The 19,337-nt window shown below is 53.5% G+C and overlaps 9 protein-coding genes across 9 annotated transcripts; 4 read left to right on the forward strand and 5 right to left on the reverse strand.

Annotated features, from left to right (window-relative positions):
* Positions 1-293: 293 nt before the first annotated feature.
* On the reverse strand, positions 294-3,062 carry BZA05DRAFT_381492 (HEC/Ndc80p family-domain-containing protein). The gene is made up of 3 exons (XM_051482018.1): positions 995-3,062; positions 806-936; positions 294-751 (listed from the first exon to the last, which is right to left on the reverse strand). The coding sequence occupies exons 1-3, from the start codon at positions 2,732-2,734 to the stop codon at positions 580-582; spliced, it is 2,043 nt and encodes a 680-aa protein (XP_051344117.1). The 5' UTR covers positions 2,735-3,062; the 3' UTR covers positions 294-579.
* A 313-nt stretch (positions 3,063-3,375) lies between these two features.
* BZA05DRAFT_381496 (peroxisomal membrane anchor protein conserved region-domain-containing protein) lies at positions 3,376-5,378 on the forward strand. The gene is made up of 5 exons (XM_051482019.1): positions 3,376-3,678; positions 3,749-3,752; positions 3,828-4,062; positions 4,133-5,302; positions 5,327-5,378. Exons 1-4 carry the CDS (start codon positions 3,649-3,651, stop codon positions 4,947-4,949), a joined length of 1,086 nt encoding a protein of 361 aa, XP_051344118.1. The 5' UTR covers positions 3,376-3,648; the 3' UTR covers positions 4,950-5,302; positions 5,327-5,378.
* BZA05DRAFT_469816 (putative adipose-regulatory protein-domain-containing protein) lies at positions 5,376-6,806 on the reverse strand. The gene is made up of 3 exons (XM_051487867.1): positions 6,717-6,806; positions 6,457-6,641; positions 5,376-6,409 (listed from the first exon to the last, which is right to left on the reverse strand). Exons 1-3 carry the CDS (start codon positions 6,717-6,719, stop codon positions 5,554-5,556), a joined length of 1,044 nt encoding a protein of 347 aa, XP_051344119.1. The 5' UTR covers positions 6,720-6,806; the 3' UTR covers positions 5,376-5,553.
* Positions 6,807-6,879: 73 nt separating this feature from the next.
* Positions 6,880-8,046, reverse strand: BZA05DRAFT_381501 (uncharacterized protein). The gene is made up of 5 exons (XM_051482020.1): positions 7,720-8,046; positions 7,533-7,625; positions 7,429-7,471; positions 7,254-7,372; positions 6,880-7,192 (listed from the first exon to the last, which is right to left on the reverse strand). The coding sequence occupies exons 1-5, from the start codon at positions 7,941-7,943 to the stop codon at positions 7,138-7,140; spliced, it is 534 nt and encodes a 177-aa protein (XP_051344120.1). The 5' UTR covers positions 7,944-8,046; the 3' UTR covers positions 6,880-7,137.
* A 44-nt stretch (positions 8,047-8,090) lies between these two features.
* BZA05DRAFT_6209 (uncharacterized protein) lies at positions 8,091-10,501 on the reverse strand. Its single transcript, XM_051488498.1, has 3 exons — positions 9,361-10,501; positions 8,511-9,308; positions 8,091-8,460 (listed from the first exon to the last, which is right to left on the reverse strand). The coding sequence occupies exons 1-3, from the start codon at positions 10,345-10,347 to the stop codon at positions 8,392-8,394; spliced, it is 1,854 nt and encodes a 617-aa protein (XP_051344121.1). The 5' UTR covers positions 10,348-10,501; the 3' UTR covers positions 8,091-8,391.
* Positions 10,502-11,172: 671 nt separating this feature from the next.
* Positions 11,173-13,258, forward strand: BZA05DRAFT_381504 (kinase-like domain-containing protein). Its single transcript, XM_051482021.1, has one exon. It carries the CDS (start codon positions 11,562-11,564, stop codon positions 12,954-12,956), a length of 1,395 nt encoding a protein of 464 aa, XP_051344122.1. The 5' UTR covers positions 11,173-11,561; the 3' UTR covers positions 12,957-13,258.
* Positions 13,259-13,705: 447 nt separating this feature from the next.
* BZA05DRAFT_381507 (uncharacterized protein) lies at positions 13,706-15,850 on the forward strand. The gene is made up of 9 exons (XM_051482022.1): positions 13,706-13,884; positions 13,962-14,046; positions 14,116-14,276; positions 14,332-14,416; positions 14,470-14,530; positions 14,580-14,667; positions 14,717-14,819; positions 14,872-15,529; positions 15,581-15,850. The coding sequence occupies exons 1-9, from the start codon at positions 13,823-13,825 to the stop codon at positions 15,658-15,660; spliced, it is 1,383 nt and encodes a 460-aa protein (XP_051344123.1). The 5' UTR covers positions 13,706-13,822; the 3' UTR covers positions 15,661-15,850.
* Positions 15,851-16,212: 362 nt separating this feature from the next.
* BZA05DRAFT_6348 (P-loop containing nucleoside triphosphate hydrolase protein) lies at positions 16,213-18,232 on the forward strand. The gene is made up of 3 exons (XM_051488514.1): positions 16,213-16,887; positions 16,941-17,560; positions 17,615-18,232. Exons 1-3 carry the CDS (start codon positions 16,292-16,294, stop codon positions 18,013-18,015), a joined length of 1,617 nt encoding a protein of 538 aa, XP_051344124.1. The 5' UTR covers positions 16,213-16,291; the 3' UTR covers positions 18,016-18,232.
* Positions 18,233-18,488: 256 nt separating this feature from the next.
* Positions 18,489-19,210, reverse strand: BZA05DRAFT_440175 (mago nashi protein; the record flags this gene model as incomplete). The annotated part of the gene is made up of 5 exons (XM_051486580.1): positions 18,489-18,503; positions 18,589-18,802; positions 18,860-18,923; positions 18,977-19,072; positions 19,135-19,210. 5 exons carry the CDS (start codon positions 19,208-19,210, stop codon positions 18,489-18,491), a joined length of 465 nt encoding a protein of 154 aa, XP_051344125.1.
* Between the last annotated feature and the right edge of the window lie 127 nt (positions 19,211-19,337).

A 19,337-nucleotide genomic window follows, 5' to 3' on the forward strand; every position in this document is an offset into this window, starting at 1 on the left:
TCGCCGGTTAAAGCGTTTTTATGTCATATGGGTTGGATTGCTTTCATCCTTTTTCTTAGTAGTAGTTTTTTACCTCTTATTTCCGTAACTCTGTATGTATAGCTTTGGTTCGGCTGTGGATCGATGGTTGGTTACTGCGTTGCTCGCAGCTGGCTTGGGGAGAAGATTGGTGATGAGAAGAGAAAATGTATCATGAATTGTATGCTTGAGTGAGTGCTTTCTGTGGCCCGTGTAGCGACGGAAATACTATATCTAGGCCGTGTGTGAACGGGCCGACGGTCCCCCTACGTGCCCCCCCCTCCAGATCCGGAATTTCTCCCACTTGTTCACGAGCGATGACGATCCCGTTTCCCAACTCAACGGATCACTCGGTGATCTTCCAAGACCCCCCAAAAATCGGTCATCTCAATGAATACGCCAGTTCGGTATCAGTATTCCAAGAGAAAAGGTATTATTACGCCCCGCATCGTCATCGTTAATGAAACCAAGAAACCTTGCAAGACAAGCCAAAAGACAAAGAATCCGTCGAAAAGAAAAAAAAACTCCATAAACCGTATAAAAATCGTTTCACAGCTACAGCTACAGCTCCACCTGCCCATCTTCGGCAACCGCCTTTTCGGCCAGTAACTCGAAGTCCTCTAGCTGCTTCTGGATGTACACCTTGAAGTCGATGGTTTCGTCGACGATTTTTCGGGTCTCGCCGTGTAGCTTTTCGCGCTGGTGAGTGAACGCTTGGATGAGCTCATCGTATCTATTGCTTTTGTTAGATTGAGAGAGACGCGGGGAGGGGGAGGGGGGGGGATACTCGATTCCTGTGCGTTGGAACTTCTGCTCTGCTTCTAGGAGGCCCTTGTTCATCCCTACGCGCATCTGCTTCAGGCCCGCAGCTTGTTTCTCCATTTCGGCGTTGGACATGTTGATTTCCTCTTGCATTGTCTGTGAGCGGACGCGTCAGTAGTGTTGCCAACTCTTTAGGGTGAACGGAGGAACTCACTTCCTTAAGCTCCTGGTACTCATTGTTGGCCGACTGCACCTTGACCGACAGCGTCTCGAGTTCGTCACGCTTATCGGCCAATGCTTCGGCGATGCGGTCAATGTACTCGGAGTGCTTGATGGAATCGTCCATGATGTTGTGGATATCGACACCAGTCTCCTGTCGTAGGTTCTCAAGAAACGGCTTGATATCGTGACGGAGGTCCCTCCCGAGAACCTGGCTGGGGAGGTAACCGGTGCGCTGGTCGAGAAGAAGTTTTCCGTCCCCATCGAGGTCTTGTAGCGGTAGGATGGCGAGTTCGAATTCCTTTCCTTTGGCGCGAGGGGCGGTGGCAGGAGTGAGGCCAATCTGGTAGGCGAGCTGGTTGAAACGGGAGACGGCGCGTTCCAACTGCTCGAGCTTGTTCTGGGCGTTTTGCTCCTGCTCCTCGAGCTTTTGCTGGACCTCGTCGGACTTTGCCTTGACCTGTTGGAGGCCTTGGTTGAGTTTGCCGCGCTCGGTGTTCATCCGGTCAATATCCTGTGGCGTGAGGCCCTGGGCATCCACTTGCTGTTGTAGGGATGCCTTAAGCTTTTCAGACTCGAGAAGGTCCTGTTTGGAAACTTCGACTTCTTCCTTGATCTTGTGGATGTGTTCTTCGTGTCTTTTCATCTTAATTTCGAGTTTTTCCACGTACTCGCCGAATCGGAGTAGGTCGCCTTCGAGCACATGTCGCTCTTCTTTCGCCTTCTTGAGCGGCTGCATCGACACCTCGAGTTCTGCGAGCTCCTCCTTGTGTTGTTTGTTCACTTCTTGGAGACGCTCGAGCTCGTCCAGATATCCGGCATCGCGCTCATCGAAGGCCTCTACCATCTCGCGTTCGAACTCCTCGTGGTCATCGATCTCGCTCAGCCATGCGTTGTAGCACTTCGCGATGTACTTGAATACAATCCTATCGGTGCCGATCGGGTAGCCCTCTTCCTCGGCGAACTCGTCGTAGTAGCCTGACTGGTACCGGTCCGTCACCTTCGCAAGCTCCATCAACCAGTGCAGCATTCCCAGCATCGCCGGCCAGGTATTTTGTGAGCCGACGGCGGTAAGTTGCGTTCTGGTTATGGTCGCAGCGTATGGATATTTCAGATTTGTGAGCAGCGGCAACACCTCCGTCTCTGGTTTCCCGGAGCTGAACACGTAATTCTGATCGAGGCGCATATACAGCCACTGGAAGATCATGTAGAAATCCTTCTGTGTAGGGCTCTGCAATGCATGTTGCGCCAATTGATGCTTCATATCCATCTCGAATCCATTTTCGAGCAAATACTCCATGACATCACTTTGCATTTTCTGCTTGAACTGCGCATTCTTCAGCGGCCGTGGATCCTTCTGCACACTCTTATTGGTAGTCGTAAAGAAACTCTGTCCCATGCTTCCTCCCATAGACGGCCGGTTATACGCGCTGCTTCGCCGCGTGGTAGATGGCGGTGGCTGCGAGCCGGGCGCAAACGACTTTCGCACAGAGTTTCGCTTCACGGTTGACATCGCGCCTGCGGATTCGGCTAGGTTCCCACCCATCGACGAGCGCATCATTCCTGCACCAGAGCCGGAGCCGCCGCCGGACCGGGGAGGCGCCATGGACATCCGAGAGCTGGCGACGGGAGCCATCGATTGTCGCGTTCCCGCGCCGGATCCGGGCCGCTTCATTGCTGATGCGGGCTGGGGAAGACCGCTGCCGCCGTACATGTTTCTGTCGAAGCCGCTCATGGTCTATTGCGAGCGAGGGTAAGCAATGGGCCGGTCCTTGTGGGACTATGGCGATGGTGGGAAGGCTATATACTTCTCGTGGCCGCTTGAACGCGCTGAAGAGATTTGTGTTGTTGCTGTCCTGGGACATAATGGCAGGTGTGGTATGTGTATCTCTCTTATTTGTTTTTCTATATAGCCAGGGGTAAGCCTGGGGCGTTTCGGCGTGTGTGTGTGTGTGGCGTGGCAGTTTGCAGATATGATATGGACGATGTGAGGGTGGGTGGGTGAGTTGATTGCGGTGGTGATGGTGGGGGTGGGGCGGTGGTGTTGACGAGCTACGCAGCTGGCTGCCAAGACGTCAGTCGCGAAAACAAACAAATGCTTAGAGACACCCTAGCAACGCGAAGGACCGCGATGGCAGCAACGGCAGCAACGACAGCAACGATTGCGGAGAATACACGGAATTCTTTAGAAAACGTCGATCTCCGGTCTGAACACTTCCGATCGTACTCTGCAGACTTTTCCGCTGTATAAACATTTCATTTCCCTAAGTGCGCTCGCCGGCGTCGCTCAGCCAGATCCTCGGCTCAACACCTGGATTTGTTTGGGGCAATCCCCTTCTTCGGTTCGGCTGTTGCTCCCTTCACGAGCCAGCCCAGCCAGCCAGCAGCCCCCAGCCAGCCAGCCAGACCGCCCCCAGACGAACAACCAGCCAACCCGCCGCTGTGCCACAACCACCACCACACCTCAACCCACCACTCATAATCCCCCGAACATCACCCAAAAAACCACCCAACACACATAAATCCTTCTCTCTGTCCCCAGCATCGCCGAAAGAACACTTCTCTCCTTGGAATATCTCAACATAGGAAAAGAAGTCCCCATCCACCCAGCCACCTCTCCTAGCAACATCCACCTCAACCACAACAAACATGCGGGAAGACCTCATAGTATCGGCAGTGAGTGGTTCCCCGAAACACATCCACAAACAAGAAAGAACAAGAAACAAGACAAAGATTCATAGCTAACCGTTCCTCCAGATGTCCTGTAAGCTTCCCCAACCACACCTTCCCACAACCACAAAACTCAATCTAATGCTGTCTCTCTCCAGTTCTCCAGGACCCTACCGTTGCCGCCTCCCCCCTAGAAAAGCGCGTCGCGTTTCTGCGCTCAAAAAACTTAACGCAAGAGGAGATCGACGCCTCGCTGCGACGAGTGGGAGAGTCGCCTGCATCAATATCTCATGCCGTAGCTACAACAAACTCATCGGCACCGCCGCCTTCATATGGTGCTCCTCCCCCTTACTCCTCCGGATACTACGGCCCACAGCAGCAGCAAGCTCCACAGTAAGCCAGCCTCCTCTGTCCACCTCGTGACCTCGTGGTATACATCTGCTTACGCGGATTCGCCACACAGGGTTACCGGCCGTGATTGGCGGGATTGGTTCATCATGGCGACAGTATCCGGCAGTGTCGGTTACGGTCTCTACTACCTCACCAAGCGCTACGTCTACCCCCTAATCGCGCCCCCGACACCACCCCAGCTTGAAGCCGACAAAGCTTCGATCGACGAGAAATTCACGCAAGCCTTCGAAGTCCTGGACACATTGAAAGCCGACACAGCCGCACTCAAGTCCGCCGAGGAGGACCGCAAAGCCCGTGTCGACGCTGCCCTGGAAGAAGTCGAGTCCGTCGTCCAAGACCTCAAGAACGCCGGTAAGCGTCGCGAAGACGAGAGTAAACGCGTCGGCGACGAGGTGCGTGGCCTCCGCGACCTCATCCCCAAGGCCCTCGAGGGACAGAAGGAATCCCAGAAGAAGGCTCTCGAGGATCTTCAGACCGAGCTGAAGAGCTTGAAGCAGCTGGTGATGAACCGGACTGCTCCCGCGAGACCTAGCTACGTACCCACGAGCAACATCGGCACTCCTCCGCTCGATCCCGGTGCGGCATCTAACGCCCCTTCGACGGCCGCCCAGACTGCTATCAATGGACTTTCGGTTGCGGCGCAGGGACTCGGAACAGGCGGTACTGCGATTGGTGGCCTGGAGGCGAAGGCAGTACCCTCAGCGCCGGTGCAGTACCGTGGTATGGGAGCCGGTGTCGGCGGAAAGCAGAGTATTCCGGCGTGGCAGATGGCCGCGGCTAGGGCCAACTCAACCCCGGCGGTGGTTCCCACCGCTACGGCTGCCAGTGGCTCGGGTAAGGGGAGTGATGCCGAGGCTTCGGCTTCATAGAGGGATGACTACCGCAGCAAGGCGTGGTGGGAACGGAAGGGAATGGACTGAACTGGTTGTAGAATAGTTGCATGAGATGTGGGCATTTTTTTGCTTTGTGTTTTATTGAGTGCTGTTGGTTGCTCATTGTGTTGTGTCGTATTCCCTATTTCTATTTACTTCACCATCACCCCCTTTCGTTGGTTTATATTCGGGTTGGTGATGGAGATCAGATTGATGCGCGTTGCTTTTTTCGTGTTTTTTTATTTTGCAGCTTCTTTATAAGCAACATCTAGTATTGTCTGGCACTGGCGGTGGGTGTTCTAGCGTGACGATTGTGACGGAGACGGGGATGGGGACGGATACGGGGACGGGGATGGGGACGGATACGGGGACGGGGACAGGGACGGTACGTGATGGAATGGTACGTTACAGAGAGACTAAAGAGAGCAAAGATACATTCGATTTTCTTTCATTTCATCTTTGTGCTCAAGTGACCGTTTCATTCCAGCAACAGAAGTGAAGAATTCTCACCAGTGATTGAACGTACAATCAAACCGGAAACCAGAGGATATGATATCTACTGCCATTACTACGCATTCTCCTACCTCGCACTTCCCGAACTCTACAGCCGTCTCCTCCTACGCACACTCTCAGCTCCTTCCCGAGCCGTACTCTCGCTCAACGTCGTAGTTCCCAATCCCGAATCGGCCACTCTCTCATCTTCCGAAAACCCATCCTCATCATCCCCCTCCTGGGACCCACCACTCTCATCTCCCTCCGGCCCCGCTGGTGCCGGTGTGCTCTCGGGTGTAGGATACGGTGGCGCCCCGCCCACACGCGGGAACGTCCGCTGGGTATCCTCGACCACAAGCATTTGTTCCCCTTCCTCCTCCTCATCCTCCTCCTCGCCCTCCTCCTTCTCCGCCACATCCTTTACCTCCCCCACAGGCACCGTCCCCAGCAGCCCACTAACCAACCACCACCCGACGCCGGCGGCCACCACCTCGACAGCCCAAAACAGCCCCACGAAGACCACAAACGTAGTAACAGGCCAGTAATACATAGCCCATCTGAGGCCCTGCAGCGAGGCAACAAACTCCAGCCTGGCCTCATAGACATTGATTCTCTCGTTCAACAGCACTGTAGCAGTTGTCGGCTCGCGCGTCCACACGGCCGCCTCGGCTAGCGCGATGCGCAGCGTCTCCTCCTGCCGGACCAGTCCCGCGACCAGCAGCGGCGAGAACGCCAGCGTCCGCAACGTCGTCAGCAGCGGCGTGCGGTACGTTAAAATCCCGGGCCGCCGCGTGTGCAGCAGCACACCGCCCGTGGAGTGCAAAGAAAGGTCCACGTCGAAATTACCAACCTCGACGTTGCGCGGCGACGCGGGCAGCGTCATGTGCAGCGTGATCTTGTATGGTTGCTCGGGGATCAGCTCGCCAGATGAGAAGCTGACTGAGGCCGTGGGGTGCTCAGTGGGGCTGTGGATGTCAGCGGGAGGGGATGGTGGGTGGGCGGGGGGATTTACGCATAGCTGAAGTACATTGGCCGGACGATGCCGATGGAGGGGACGTAGGAGGCGTAGAATAGGAGGTAGGAGAAAACCGCGATGAAGAGGAGTGTAATGGAGGCGGTGAAGAGGAGGATCGTCTGTAGGTAAGCGCGACGGGCGGGTTTGCTGAAGAGGTGGTGGAGGGGGGTTAGGAGGAGGTCCTAGATGATCAATTACTATCATCAGTTGTTATTCACATTGAGGAGGTTTGGGTATTGAGGGGGTTTGGGTATTACCATTGCGGGACTCAATGGCGGGTGGCAGTTGTGGTGAGGTGGTGAATGGGGACGAGGAGCGCGTTCAGGCCATGGTCTGGTCTGGCGGGGAAATTGACGTAGCAAGCTGCAGCAGAGCTCTAATTTCTAGCTTGAGCTTTTGCACGTGCTTATCACAAGGGTCCGAGCATAAAGATCACCACTCGAAGTGCATTCCCATGGGTGAATATTCTAATGATTTCTTCAAGATCATGTACGAAGAAGAAATTATTCCACCCAAGCAAGCAAGTCGTAAAATCTGTAGAAATGATCATGACGGACGCCAACGAATAGCCGCAAGCAAACACGCAAAACACAACCACAGCCCGTCCCCTCCCCGGATATAATATACACATCATTACTGCCTCCCACATATCCTTCCTCCTCCCGCAGCCTAGCCTAGCTATTCGTCATCCAGAATAGAGCTCGCAAGTGGCCCAAAGAATGGAACCTCACACCTATAGTACCACCCTGTCAGCTCGTATTTCTCAAAGTTCCACCGCACCTCGGAGAACCCACCTATCGAGAGTGTCCGCATCCTGATACGCCCTCATACTCAAGTACAGTATCATCACGATATCCACGACAAGTAGCGTATAACTCAAGAACGCCGAGAACGAAAAGACGAGATGTACGACCTGTTGCACATATCAGCCACCTTTATCCCGCACCGTGCGAAGAGGTAGGTACTCACGACCATAAACGCAAACAGCAGCGAGCTCTGCCACGCGTGAAACCTACACCCAGAGTTAACCCCGACCCGCCGGCGCCTCCCACGAGGAACGTAAAGTAACGCACCTAACATAGTCACTCTTATGCTCCGTAATAAGCAGCAGCACGCCTCCCGCGGGCGGGAGTAGCACGTAAGCCATAACCGCCTCCCAATCCAATCTGCTCTCCGCACATAACACAACACATCAGCCCTCACTCCCCGAGTCCCCCCGAGTCCCCCCAACCTCCACTTCCTCCGAGAGTTGGTGCGCACCTTATCGGCAAACTGGTCTCAAATTGGTTGATGGTATCGCGGGCACTCGCCCATCCTCCGGACTGGTTGTGAGTCGGCAGTAACGGCGGCGGGCCTGTGGTCGGCGGAAGGTTTAATGGTGAGTATGAGGGGTTGCTGGCCGCCGGGGGTGATAGCGGTCGGTTGAGGTTTAAGCTCCGGCGGGAGGTGTCCGGGGACTCGGATTGGTACGGGGCGAAATCCATGACGCGTTGATGTGCAGAGGTTCGTTGATGTGGTGTATGAGTTCCGAGGGAATGGTGGGCTTGTTAATCGCTGGCGTTGAGGGTCACTCAAGGCATCGCGTTGCGGTGGTCATGGAGACAGCTGCTGGGCTTAGGAGCTCTGTTAAAGTGCATTTACCCGGCGGCTCTGCAAGCTATGAGGAGGCGCTCACTACTCTAGTCAAAGGTTTTCAAGCACCGATTCAAGCTTTAAATAATCGGAAATTCCCCAGCATTCCACCACACATCTCTTGATGATAGAGCACATATGATACAGGTCCATCAAAGAAAAGCCCATACATATAAGAAGCATGTCAACAAACCCGTTTGCGCCCAAATTAACTCGCTATAACCGAAAACAAATCCAAAAACAAGACAACCCAACCCCATTAATCCGGACCACCGCTCTTCGTATCAGCACGCCGAGAACTTAGGTCATGGAGTATTTCGGTCCCTCACCACCCTGTGGTGTGGTCCAGTTGATATCCTGTGAAGGTGCCTGGGAGATATTAGTTGATGCTGAGAGATAATTTCTGAGGTGCTAGTTACCTTGATATCGCACGTCTTGCAGTGAATGCAGTTCTGCGCATTGATCTGGAATCTCACTCCTTGTGGTTTCGTGGAGTCCTCGACGTACTCGTACACGCCAGCAGGACAGAACCGGTTCTCGACACCCTTGAACCGGGGCCATTCCTTCTCGGTGTGCTTGTCCCAATCGGCAACCCGCAAGTGCACCGGTTGGTCCTCCTCGTGGTTGGTACCGGTAAGATTGACACTGGTGAGAATGTCGAAGCTTAATACTCCGTCGGGCTTGGGGTATTCGATCTTCTTGACCTGGTCGACGGTCTTGGTGGCCTCGTGGTCCATCACCTTGTGGCTCAGTGTCCATGGAACATGCCCCTTGAGGACATACGCCTCCAGCCCCGAGTATAGGATACCACCGAAGAGTCCCAAAGGATTGTGGAAACTGGGGCGCATGTTACGGACCTGCTTGAGTTCTTTCATAATGCTGCTGGTCCGGAGTGATTCCTCGTAGTTGTATAGCATCACCACTCCGTTGTGAGTGCTGTTGCTGAGAGCCTTGAACGTAGACTCAGCCGCCAACATGCCCGACTTCATGGAGGTGTGTATTCCCTTGATCTTGGGAACGTTGAGGAAACCGGCAGTGTCACCGATGAGAGCACCTCCGGGGAATGCAACTTTGGGGACCGACTGGAAACCACCCTCGTTCAGAGCCCTAGCACCGTACGCAATACGCTTTCCGCCTTCGAGGACCTTGGCGAAGAACGGGTGGTGCTTCATTCTCTGGAATTCGCCGTATGGAGAGAGCCAAGGATTTGGGTAGTCCTAAACACCATTAGGTTGCCATTCGAGCTGATGTCCAAATAACGTGGCTTACCAAACCAACCACGAGTCCAAGAGACACCTTGTTCTCGCCAAAGTGATACATCCAACTTCCACCATATGTGTTGGTTGGCAGGGGCCATCCCAATGTGTGGCTGACCTGGCCCTTGACAAAGTTCTCTGGCTTGATCTCCCACACTTCCTTTAGGCCAAGTCCGTAAGTCTGTGGCTGAGCGTCTTTCCGTAAGTCGAATTTCTTGATCAGTTGTTTTGTAAGACTTCCGTGACATCCCTCGGCGAAGAGTGTGACACGAGCGTGGAACTCCATTCCCCTCTCGAACGAGGGCTTTGGCTTGCCGTCCCTCCCGATTCCAAGGTCATTCGTGGCTACTCCCTTAACTGCCCCAACGCCGGGCGTGTAAAGAATCTCAGATGCAGCAAAGCCAGGGTAGATCTCGACGCCCAGTTCCTCCGCCCTCTCGGCCATCCACTTGACGAGCTCGTTCAAGGAAATGATGTAGTTTCCGTGGTTCTGCATCTGCGGGGGGCCGGGTATGGGGATCGCGGACTTGCCCGTGAGAAACCGCATGCGATCCGAGGTTACTTCGGTGACCGAGTCAAAGCGCGAGGGGTTTTCTGGCGAGTTCCAGTCGGGAATGAGCTCGTTCAGCGCCGAGGGCTCAATCACTGCGCCGGAAAGGATGTGGGCGCCCATGTCGCCGGCCTTCTCGAGGAGAACCACACGGAAATCTTCATTGCCAGCCTCATTGGCCATCTGCTTCAGCCGGATGGCGGCGGCGAGACCAGAAGGTCCACCACCGACGATGACAACGTCGACCTCGTCGGACTCCCTCTCGCCGTTGAGGAGGGCCATGTTCGGCCGGCATGTAGAGGTATGTAACGATCGAATTGAGCAGGACTGGGCGGTCTGTTGTCGGATTGGAGAACTCGATAGCCGAGGCGTTAATCGGGGGTGTCGAAGAAGTGCGGGCGGTCGTGCCGCACAACGCAAGAACACAGCGGGAGTTCGTCGGGTTGCCATTGCTTGGGTGTAGTGGAGAATCCAGGGATCATGTGGTAAAGGAAGGAAGAAGAGGACGAGAAGGAGGAGTCTTAAACAGCGCAAGACTATGATTTTCCGTCAAGCAGAGAAATCCTTGAAATCGTGAACGTGAAAACAAAAAACACTATCCGCTCTTGGTCTCGAACATCCCACTAACCGCTTACCCCACCCACATGTCCGCCTATAGAAACCCGGCCTTATTAATGCCACACATGATATCACCGATGGCCATTCCAGAACGGAACCGCACTCTGACCGCTGACGGCTGACCGCTGACGGCTGACCGCTGACGGCTGACCGCTGGCCGCTGTCCGCTACCGTGGGGCCTCCCGGTTTGGCCAATTGAATTGTGGTCGCGTGCGCCAAATGTCTTCAAGACATTTCGCCCGTGATAACCCACCAAGCACACGTCCGTCCGAGGGGTCTCTCCCGTCGCATCCCATCTTGAGCTCCATGAAGGCGAAGCATCTTCGGTGTAAGCACAGTTCCTTTTTCCTGCTGGCAATCTTCGATTATGGCACCAATCAATTCACGGTGCATCTTAGCTACCGATGGGCCCCGGGGGGCTTCGGTCCGGAACAATTCGTACCAAGTGGAAACTGGTGGCACGACACCTACCCCGCAAGATCCTCTCAAAGACGGAGCTCCTGTGGCTTCATCCTCCCCCCAGGTCTCAAGTGCCCAAGGGCCTGTAGGCTGTAGGTACCTGTTTGGATACCCGCGGGTTGGTTTTCGCAAAATCGATTTCCCGCGGAAGCCCTGCAGGCGAAAAGGGTGCCTGAAAAGGCATAGTGGACAATCTCCGCGAATTAGCCAAGCGGATTGATGGCTGGGACCTGGTACTACATAACTCTAGCACTCTACAACAAGAGGCCCGCAACGACCACGGCACCGGTGACAAACCTCAAGTCGATACTGTTCGCCTTTGGACTGATTATGTCTGTCAGTTTTGATGATTCTCGACGCCCTGGTTCCCTTACTGCTCTCCTCAGCCTTGAAACTCACACGATACCCATCCCCCCCGTTTACTCCAAGCAGCATGGCGCTTACGTCTACGTAACTCAGCTGAAGTAATACCCAGAGTACCATGTCTGACGTCGGGTTAAACTGCTTTATAGCAAGGGAAGCTGCACAATTCAAAGAAAACAACCACGTCCTCCAGCAAGCTACCTACATTTCCACGTTATCGACAAATGTTTAACATTAGGGATAAACTGCAGTTGAGCGAGGAATGCCGGGACTGGGATGATGCAGATATCCGGCCATATATCCCAGTCATCGACGCAATCAATTTCAAAGCGCTCATCGCCGCCGCTCGCAAATGTCGTATCACGGTTGAACCGCATGCCCAAAGCCTCTCTTGCTCGATAGAGTCCAACATATTGGGCTCCTACCACGTCATCTCCGTGCTCGTCTTCTCCGACGGTCTCAAATGGGTCGCAAAGGTCCCGCGGTATGGCATCGCGCCCACCTTCGGAGAGCTCACTCAGGAGAGGATGCTCTCCGAGATCCTGACGCTGCGCCTCATCCGCTCAAGAACTGCAGTTCCCGTCCCCGAAATCTATGACTGGGATACTACTCGATGCAAGATCGGTGTGCCGTACATACTCATGACATTCCTGCCTGGAACATCTCTCGACAGGCTGTGGTTCGATCGAGATTGGGCGACGGAAGAGATGCGGATGCACGTCCTCGGCAATCTCGCTAGGACGATGTCGGATCTCCACTCCCTCCGCTTCAATGAAATAGGCTCGTTAAAGTTCGATGAGAAGGGAGACTTCTCCGGGGTTGGCCCAGTAATCTCTCAGACCGAAGGCGACATCTTCCATCCGGAATTCGATATGATCGACGGGAACCAGACGATCAGATGGCCGCCAGCTTCAGCATACGGCCCATTCAGAACGGCAAAGTCGTTTCTACTGGCCGGAGTCGAGGCACTGGATGCGGAGAAGGGACTGAGTCCGGTTGCGAGGAAACAGCGGACAGCCGATATTGCGGTCCTCCATTTCGCTATCGAGTCGATTCCGGAACGCCTGTCGCTGGACGACGGTGACTCGTTCATTGTGGCCCATCCAAACCTCGACGCTCCAAACATTCTCGTTGACGACGACGGCAACATCACCGGCGTGATCGACTGGGACGGAGTCCAAACGATGCCCAGAGGATATGGATTCTCCTGCTACCCTTCGTGGATAACTCGGGATTGGGATCCGATCATGTACGGATGCAGCGAACCGGGCTATGAGGACACGCCCGAGACGCTATCTCGATACCGACAAGCCTACGCCTCCGCCTTCCAGGATGTAAACCTCCCCTCCTGCGATTACATTCCCGATGAGACACGCCTCTCGCACATCTACGAAGCTATCTACATCGCCGCATCAAGCTACTGGAACCTCAGCCCAATCGACAAGCTTTTGGAACACGCCTTTCGCGGGACCTCAGATGAACCTTTTGTTGTCGAAGACTTTAGGCGGAATCTAGCGAATGAGCTGGAATGCGGGAAGGGAGACGAATTACTGGCGCAGATCAATATGGCGTTTAGGAAAATGTGGTATCCCGAGTGGGAGTATGGCCTGGCGCTATAGAATAAGGTATTCAAACGAGTTGCGAGATCATCCGACCGGATAGGGGCGAACTATACTCGGGTCCATTTATGCGTGTGTGTATGTGTTTAATGTAATTGCTTTCTGTACTTTTGCGGGTGGATTGGGTCGGTGGCTGTTGTACGTAATGAGTACCTATTGGCTGTCCATTCAGAGAAAGCGCTGTATGGGATAAAGAATGATTGGGGTCGTAACGTTTGATTTCCGAGCACATGTTTGGCCGAAGACCCGGTCGGAGCAGTGCCGTAGAGTAGGTTTAGTCGTATTCAATTGTGCTTAACCAGATACCTATCAGCTCTTCAAACGGTACGTGATGGCATCTACCTATGCGGGATCCCAAACTGCGGATTGCACCTGTGAGATACCTCTCTCGGCCTCGGTGCACATGCCAACTTTCAACTACCTTTGGTTTATTTAACCGATTCGACTCATGGCTCTTCATGTCTCAGACAAGGCCGTGCTCTGCAGCTGTAATTCCCTCCATCCGAGGTTCGTATGTGGTCCGTCTAGCAAACTTGGCCAATATCCTGTAAGAAGCGAGTCGGTTGTCCGTTCTGGGCCGGACGAATGATGGAATATGATGGCCTGTTGAACCGAGGGGTCGACGGCAAAGGCCAACGGTGGCGATTATTTTTTTGATAGCTCACAGCCGTATCAGATTTACTTTTTCGGCAAAAGGCTCTTTTTATTTCAAAGACTATGAGTAATGTTTTTTGTGTGATGGGGGGCGACTTCCGTCTTGTGTAACCTCCTTCGGGCATCGCATCACTGTGCATCCGTGAGGTCATCCGATGCCCAGATGTTCTATGTAACGACATCTCAAGCTCCCACCACCAACTGCCTTCTCAATGGCTGCTGCATCGCGCTTGCCATTCCCCACGCTTCGAAGCGCCCTGTCGCTTGCAACCCGGTACGTATATTGTCTTTCTGTCTCTCTGTCTCCGTGAATGAAAATCGTTAACGTAGAGTGGGGTGGGGCGAGCACAGATCAAGCTCACTCGTGGTGTCTCCGGCTACATATCGGTCGACGTCCGCAGCTTATTTCCGGAAAGTTCCCGCACGGTACATCAGCGTTAGTTCTGTCGCAAACCTGGAGTATTTCCATACAGATCGAACCCGTCCCGCTAACAGCACGCCGCAGGCAAAGGCTGCTGCCGTGCCCGATCCTGACCTACAAAGCCCAACGCGAACCTACAACGTTAACAAGGCAGATGCGCGACCGGTTCTCTCGGTACATCATGAGATCTCGTTTGATGACAGGAAGGTTCTAGTACCGTGGGAGGAGGGCAAAACTTCATACTTGTTGGACACCTGTCTTGCACGAGGATGGGGGCATGCGTTGACCGAGGTTATTTAGTCAACACCTGTGGCTACGCGACCATTGCCAGTGTCCCGAATGTAGGCATCCCGAAACCATGCAGCGAATCGTCGATACATTCAGCGTGAGATGGTCTTGTCTTGAGTTCTCCAGTTTCCCGATCCTAACCGGTTGTAGATACCAAAGAATATCAAGCCGGCAGAGCTGAAGGCATCCGAGTCGGGTCTCGAGGTTAAATGTATGTGGGCCGTTGATTTCAAGGAGGATATTGCTAAGCATTGCTTCAGGGAGGGATGGCCATGTCAGCTCCTTCGAGTGGAAGTGGTTGCACTTGCACTCCTACAGCCCACGCCTGGAGAAATACCTTTCACCTCAGTGAGTCGCTGTTCTACTCTGGTTTGCCTATGGGTCTCTAACTAGCCAGATTCCATTTCTGGGGATCCGAGATTGGGACAAATCCTCCCGAGATTAAGTACGATGATGTGATGGGATCGGACGAAGGTGCCGCACTGTGGGTGTCGAAGATTGTACGCATCCTACCACTGTGATGGCTCTTTGGTACTAACTGGGAAACGTTAGTTCAAATACGGCTTTTGTTACGTTGATGGTGTGCCAGTTACTCCGGAGGCTACTAAAGCTCTCGTGGAACGAATAGCTTTCATCCGGGAGACACATTATGGTGGATTCTGGGACTTCACAGCGGATTTGTCGAAAAAGGACACGGCATACACGAATCTGGGCCTCGGCGTTCATACCGATACTACTTACTTCAGTGATCCCGCTGGTCTCCAGCTCTTTCACCTTCTGGAGCATTCGGACGGCAATGGAGGACAGAGCCTTTTGGTGGACGGATTTCGAGCTGCCAAGTTGCTCCGGGACCAAGATCCTCAGGCTTACAAAACCCTCTCAAACGTCCGTGTACCCAGTCATGCATCTGGAAATGCCGACTCCAGCATCCAGCCATATGCACCTTTCCCTGTGTTGAACCACCATCCGGTGAACGGAGAGCTCATTCAGATACGATGGAACAACGACGACAGGGCTACTATGGATCGCTGGGGGGATCTGGGTGATGTGGACGCGTTTTACGATGCAGCTAGAGCATGGAACAACATACTGAAAGATCAGGCCAACGAATATCGAGAGCAGCTGCAGCCTGGACGCGCATTAATATTCGACAACTGGAGAGTTTTGCACGGGAGAACTGCGTTCACCGGAAAACGTAGGATGTGTGGAGGTATGTTCGCCTTCGGTTTTCCGCCAGTGTGGTCCTGACCTTTGGAACTAGCATACGTCAACATGGACGATTACAAGTCTCGGTTCAGGGCGCTGTGTACTGGTCGGAAGGAACTGATGATGTCTCTTTGAGAAGCGGGACCTTTGTATAACTATAATCGGTACATATCTGACAGTTACCAGAAGCTCCGATACCGACTCGTGCATCATCATTTTCAAATTTATGGCACAATTTGATTCTTCATTTCGCATTGTAAATACCTACTAAAGAACATTACTGTAAAGTATACGAATGCTATGAATGAGAGAAAACTTCCGGTCGAATGAATTGTATGTGTATTCGGCCATCTTCAGTCCTTGCCTTTCTTTGTTACATTGTATTTTACCTACCCGGGGCGCTTGGCGCGGTACATAGCCGCCATCATGCGGCTGAGTTGCCACACAGAAGAACATGTCAGAAAAAAAAGACGCCAGAAAAGAGCCCCTCCTCTCACCCCAACGAGTCAGTCATCGCCGGCACCCCACCACCCGCTATCCTCAAGGTTTCAATCCTTTCATTTCGACACCATCTTGTCTTGACTCCTACAAAAGGTAATCACTTTTAAGATCCTTCTCTGGCAACAGAGAATCAGTCTTCCCTCTTTATAGCAAACCTGACAAAGCTGACCCCACCACAGTCACACACCAGTAATCTCCTCGCAAACGCCCAACGACCAAACAACCCCACCGAAACAACTTAAGAACACAAAAACCTAATACAATCATGGCGTCGAACGGTGAAATGGACAAGCTTGGCAACAACATCGCCGGCGAGGAGGGGGCAGTGGCGGCGACGGCGGCAGAGCACACCGACAAGTTCGGCAATGACGTCTCGGACTCTGAGTCTGAGCCCGGTTCCCCAGACCTCGAGCCCCAATCCGACGACGACCTCGAGAACATCCCCAAAGAGCTGAAATCGTCGCTCAAGAAGCCGTCGATGCACGAGGCTGCGGCGCAGAAACCATTCCTCCCCGAGCAGCCCGATGCTGTTAGCCTCGATCTCACCGAGCTAAACCCTTTGACCCCCCACATCATTGCGCGCCAGGCGACCATCAACATCGGTACCATCGGACATGTGGCCCACGGAAAGAGTACCGTGGTCAAGGCTATCTCGGGGGTCCAGACCGTCCGGTTCAAGACTGAGTTGGAGCGGAATATTACTATCAAGTTGGGATATGCGAACGCGAAGATCTACAAGTGCGACAACCCCGAGTGCCCCCGGCCTGGTAACTACAGGAGTTACAAGAGTGACAAGGAGATCGACCCGGAGTGTGAGCGTGATGGATGCGGTGGACGTTACCAGCTGTTGCGACATGTTTCGTGAGTATAAAAATCCCGTGAAACTATGTCGCTTCGGCCACTGACTTTCTCAGTTTCGTCGACTGCCCTGGTCACGACATTCTCATGAGCACCATGTTGTCTGGCGCCGCCGTCATGGACGCTGCGCTTCTACTGATTGCCGGAAACGAAACTTGCCCTCAGCCCCAAACCTCGGAGCATCTTGCCGCCATCGAGATCATGAAGTTGAACCACATCATCATTCTTCAGAACAAGGTCGACCTGATGCGTGAGGCCACCGCCGAGGAGCACTACCAGTCCATCTTGAAGTTCATCCGAGGAACTGTTGCCGACGGATCGCCCATTATCCCGATCTCCGCGCAGCTCAAGTACAACATCGACGCCATCAACGAGGCCCTCGTCAACAAGATCCCCGTTCCCTTGAGAGACTTCACTGCCACCCCTCACATGATCGTCATCCGATCTTTCGATGTCAACAAGCCTGGTGCCGAAATTGAGGACCTGAAGGGAGGTGTTGCTGGAGGTTCCATCCTCACTGGTGTTCTGAAGCTGGGTGATGAGATTGAGATCCGGCCTGGTATTGTGACGAGGACTGAGGAGGGTAGAATCCGCTGCAAGCCCATCTTCAGCAGAATTGTGTCTCTGTTTGCCGAGACCAATGACCTGAAGTTCGCCGTCCCTGGTGGTCTTATTGGTTTGTTCCCTCCAAAGGCTCAATTCTATGAGTAGCTCTAATGTATCATGCTAGGTGTTGGTACCCGTGTCGACCCCACTCTCTGCCGTGCCGATCGTCTGGTCGGTCACGTCCTCGGACTCAAGGGCGAGCTTCCTAACATCTACACCGACCTGGAAGTCAACTTCTTCCTGCTCCGCCGTCTCCTCGGTGTCAAGACCGCCGACGGAAAGCAGGCCAAGGTCGCCAAGCTTTCCAAGAATGAGGTTCTCATGGTCAATATCGGATCGACTGCCACAGGTGCCAAGGTTGTTGCGGCCAAGGCCGATGTTGCTAAGCTCCAGTTGACCAGTCCCGCTTGTACCAAGGAGGGAGAGAAGATTGCTCTGTCCCGAAGAATCGAGAAGCACTGGCGGTTGATCGGTTGGGCCACTATTGTGCGGTCTGGAAGCGCTTTAGATCCAATGGAGAACTAGAATTGATTTTTTTTTTCTTCGTTTCTTTGCGGTTTTCTTTGGGGGAAAGGTCTTGGTTAAAGTACACGGCTTGTTTTGCGAACGGGTTATGGTACAAGGGGAGGGTCGATTGGTTCTTTTCGTAAGTTGAGATCGGTTGATTTTTACAAAATGGTACACATGCTCAGATGTTGAATGCGAGATATGAATACACTACGAGCGACGATCAAAAGGTATCTTCATACGCCGCAATATCAAATCGATTGAATGTGAGGATTGTCTTGGTCCACAAGAAACACTCTACGGCTGCGCTCCATGTCACTGGCCATAAGAACACATTACTACGCCATTCGCGTTCGTTACCCACCTGTCTAAGTATGGAAGGGGATCATGGTTCGGTGGTCGTAGATTCGTCGGTTCGTTGAAAGAAGAAAAAGAAGTATGGTAACCACGACTCGCTCCCTCGCTCGCCGCTACATCCAAGAAAACACCCTTTATATCGGCTTGATCTATGCACCCACCAAGTGCGCAACGCCCGCGCAAACTACCGGTTAACTTTCTATTCCTTGAGCAACAGATTGATGTATCTCTTACCTTGAAGTGCAGCGCTATCAGCGAGAATACGAGCGCCTTAAGGTCCTGCACAAGGTAGTAGAACACGCGCAGGCCCTCCGGGTCATCACTCTCTTGAACGTCGACGAGAGATCCGATCTTAGCGGTCTCGAAGGAAATGTGTTCATTGCCCATTCGGATCTCGAGTTCTTGACGTCCGTCCTTGTTCTTCGGTGGCCATTTTCCGTCGTCTTCCCTATATTCCTCGGGTGTTTAGAATCGGTTTGGGAGGGGGGAGAGAGAGGGGATGGACTTCATGATCTCCGAATCTTTGATTACACGCTTGATTTCTTTGATCATCAGGCTGCTGACGCACACTAGGCCCTTTGAGTCAGTGAGGTTTCCGAGGGGGAGGAGGAGGTGGACTCACTCTCTTTGCGGATCAACGAGTCATTGCGGTAGTTCGAGTTGTTGGCGTAACGGGCCATTGCGCTGCGACCATCACCGAGGACACGGAAATCGAACTCTGCGTTGGATATGTGAGCTGTCTGCTACCTTCGAGATTGACAGGACGAGGAAATGGCGTACCGAGAAACTCGTGTCCGAAACGTCCATTGTGTCCCGAGTAGTACCGGAGGTAAAATTGCTCGTTTTCACCCGACATCGTAGTGGATTTTGGCGTTTGATGGTGGTTGGCGAAGCAGGAAGGTTGCGGTGGACGCGATGTGGTGGACAGTTCCACTGCAGGTGGGGCGCGAGGCTGGCTTGGCTGCTGTGGTTCGCTCTGCAAC

Source organism: Tricharina praecox (genome assembly GCF_024521635.1).
Source record: "Tricharina praecox strain CBS 144465 chromosome Unknown BZA05scaffold_1, whole genome shotgun sequence".
Taxonomy (NCBI): domain Eukaryota; kingdom Fungi; phylum Ascomycota; class Pezizomycetes; order Pezizales; family Pyronemataceae; genus Tricharina; species Tricharina praecox.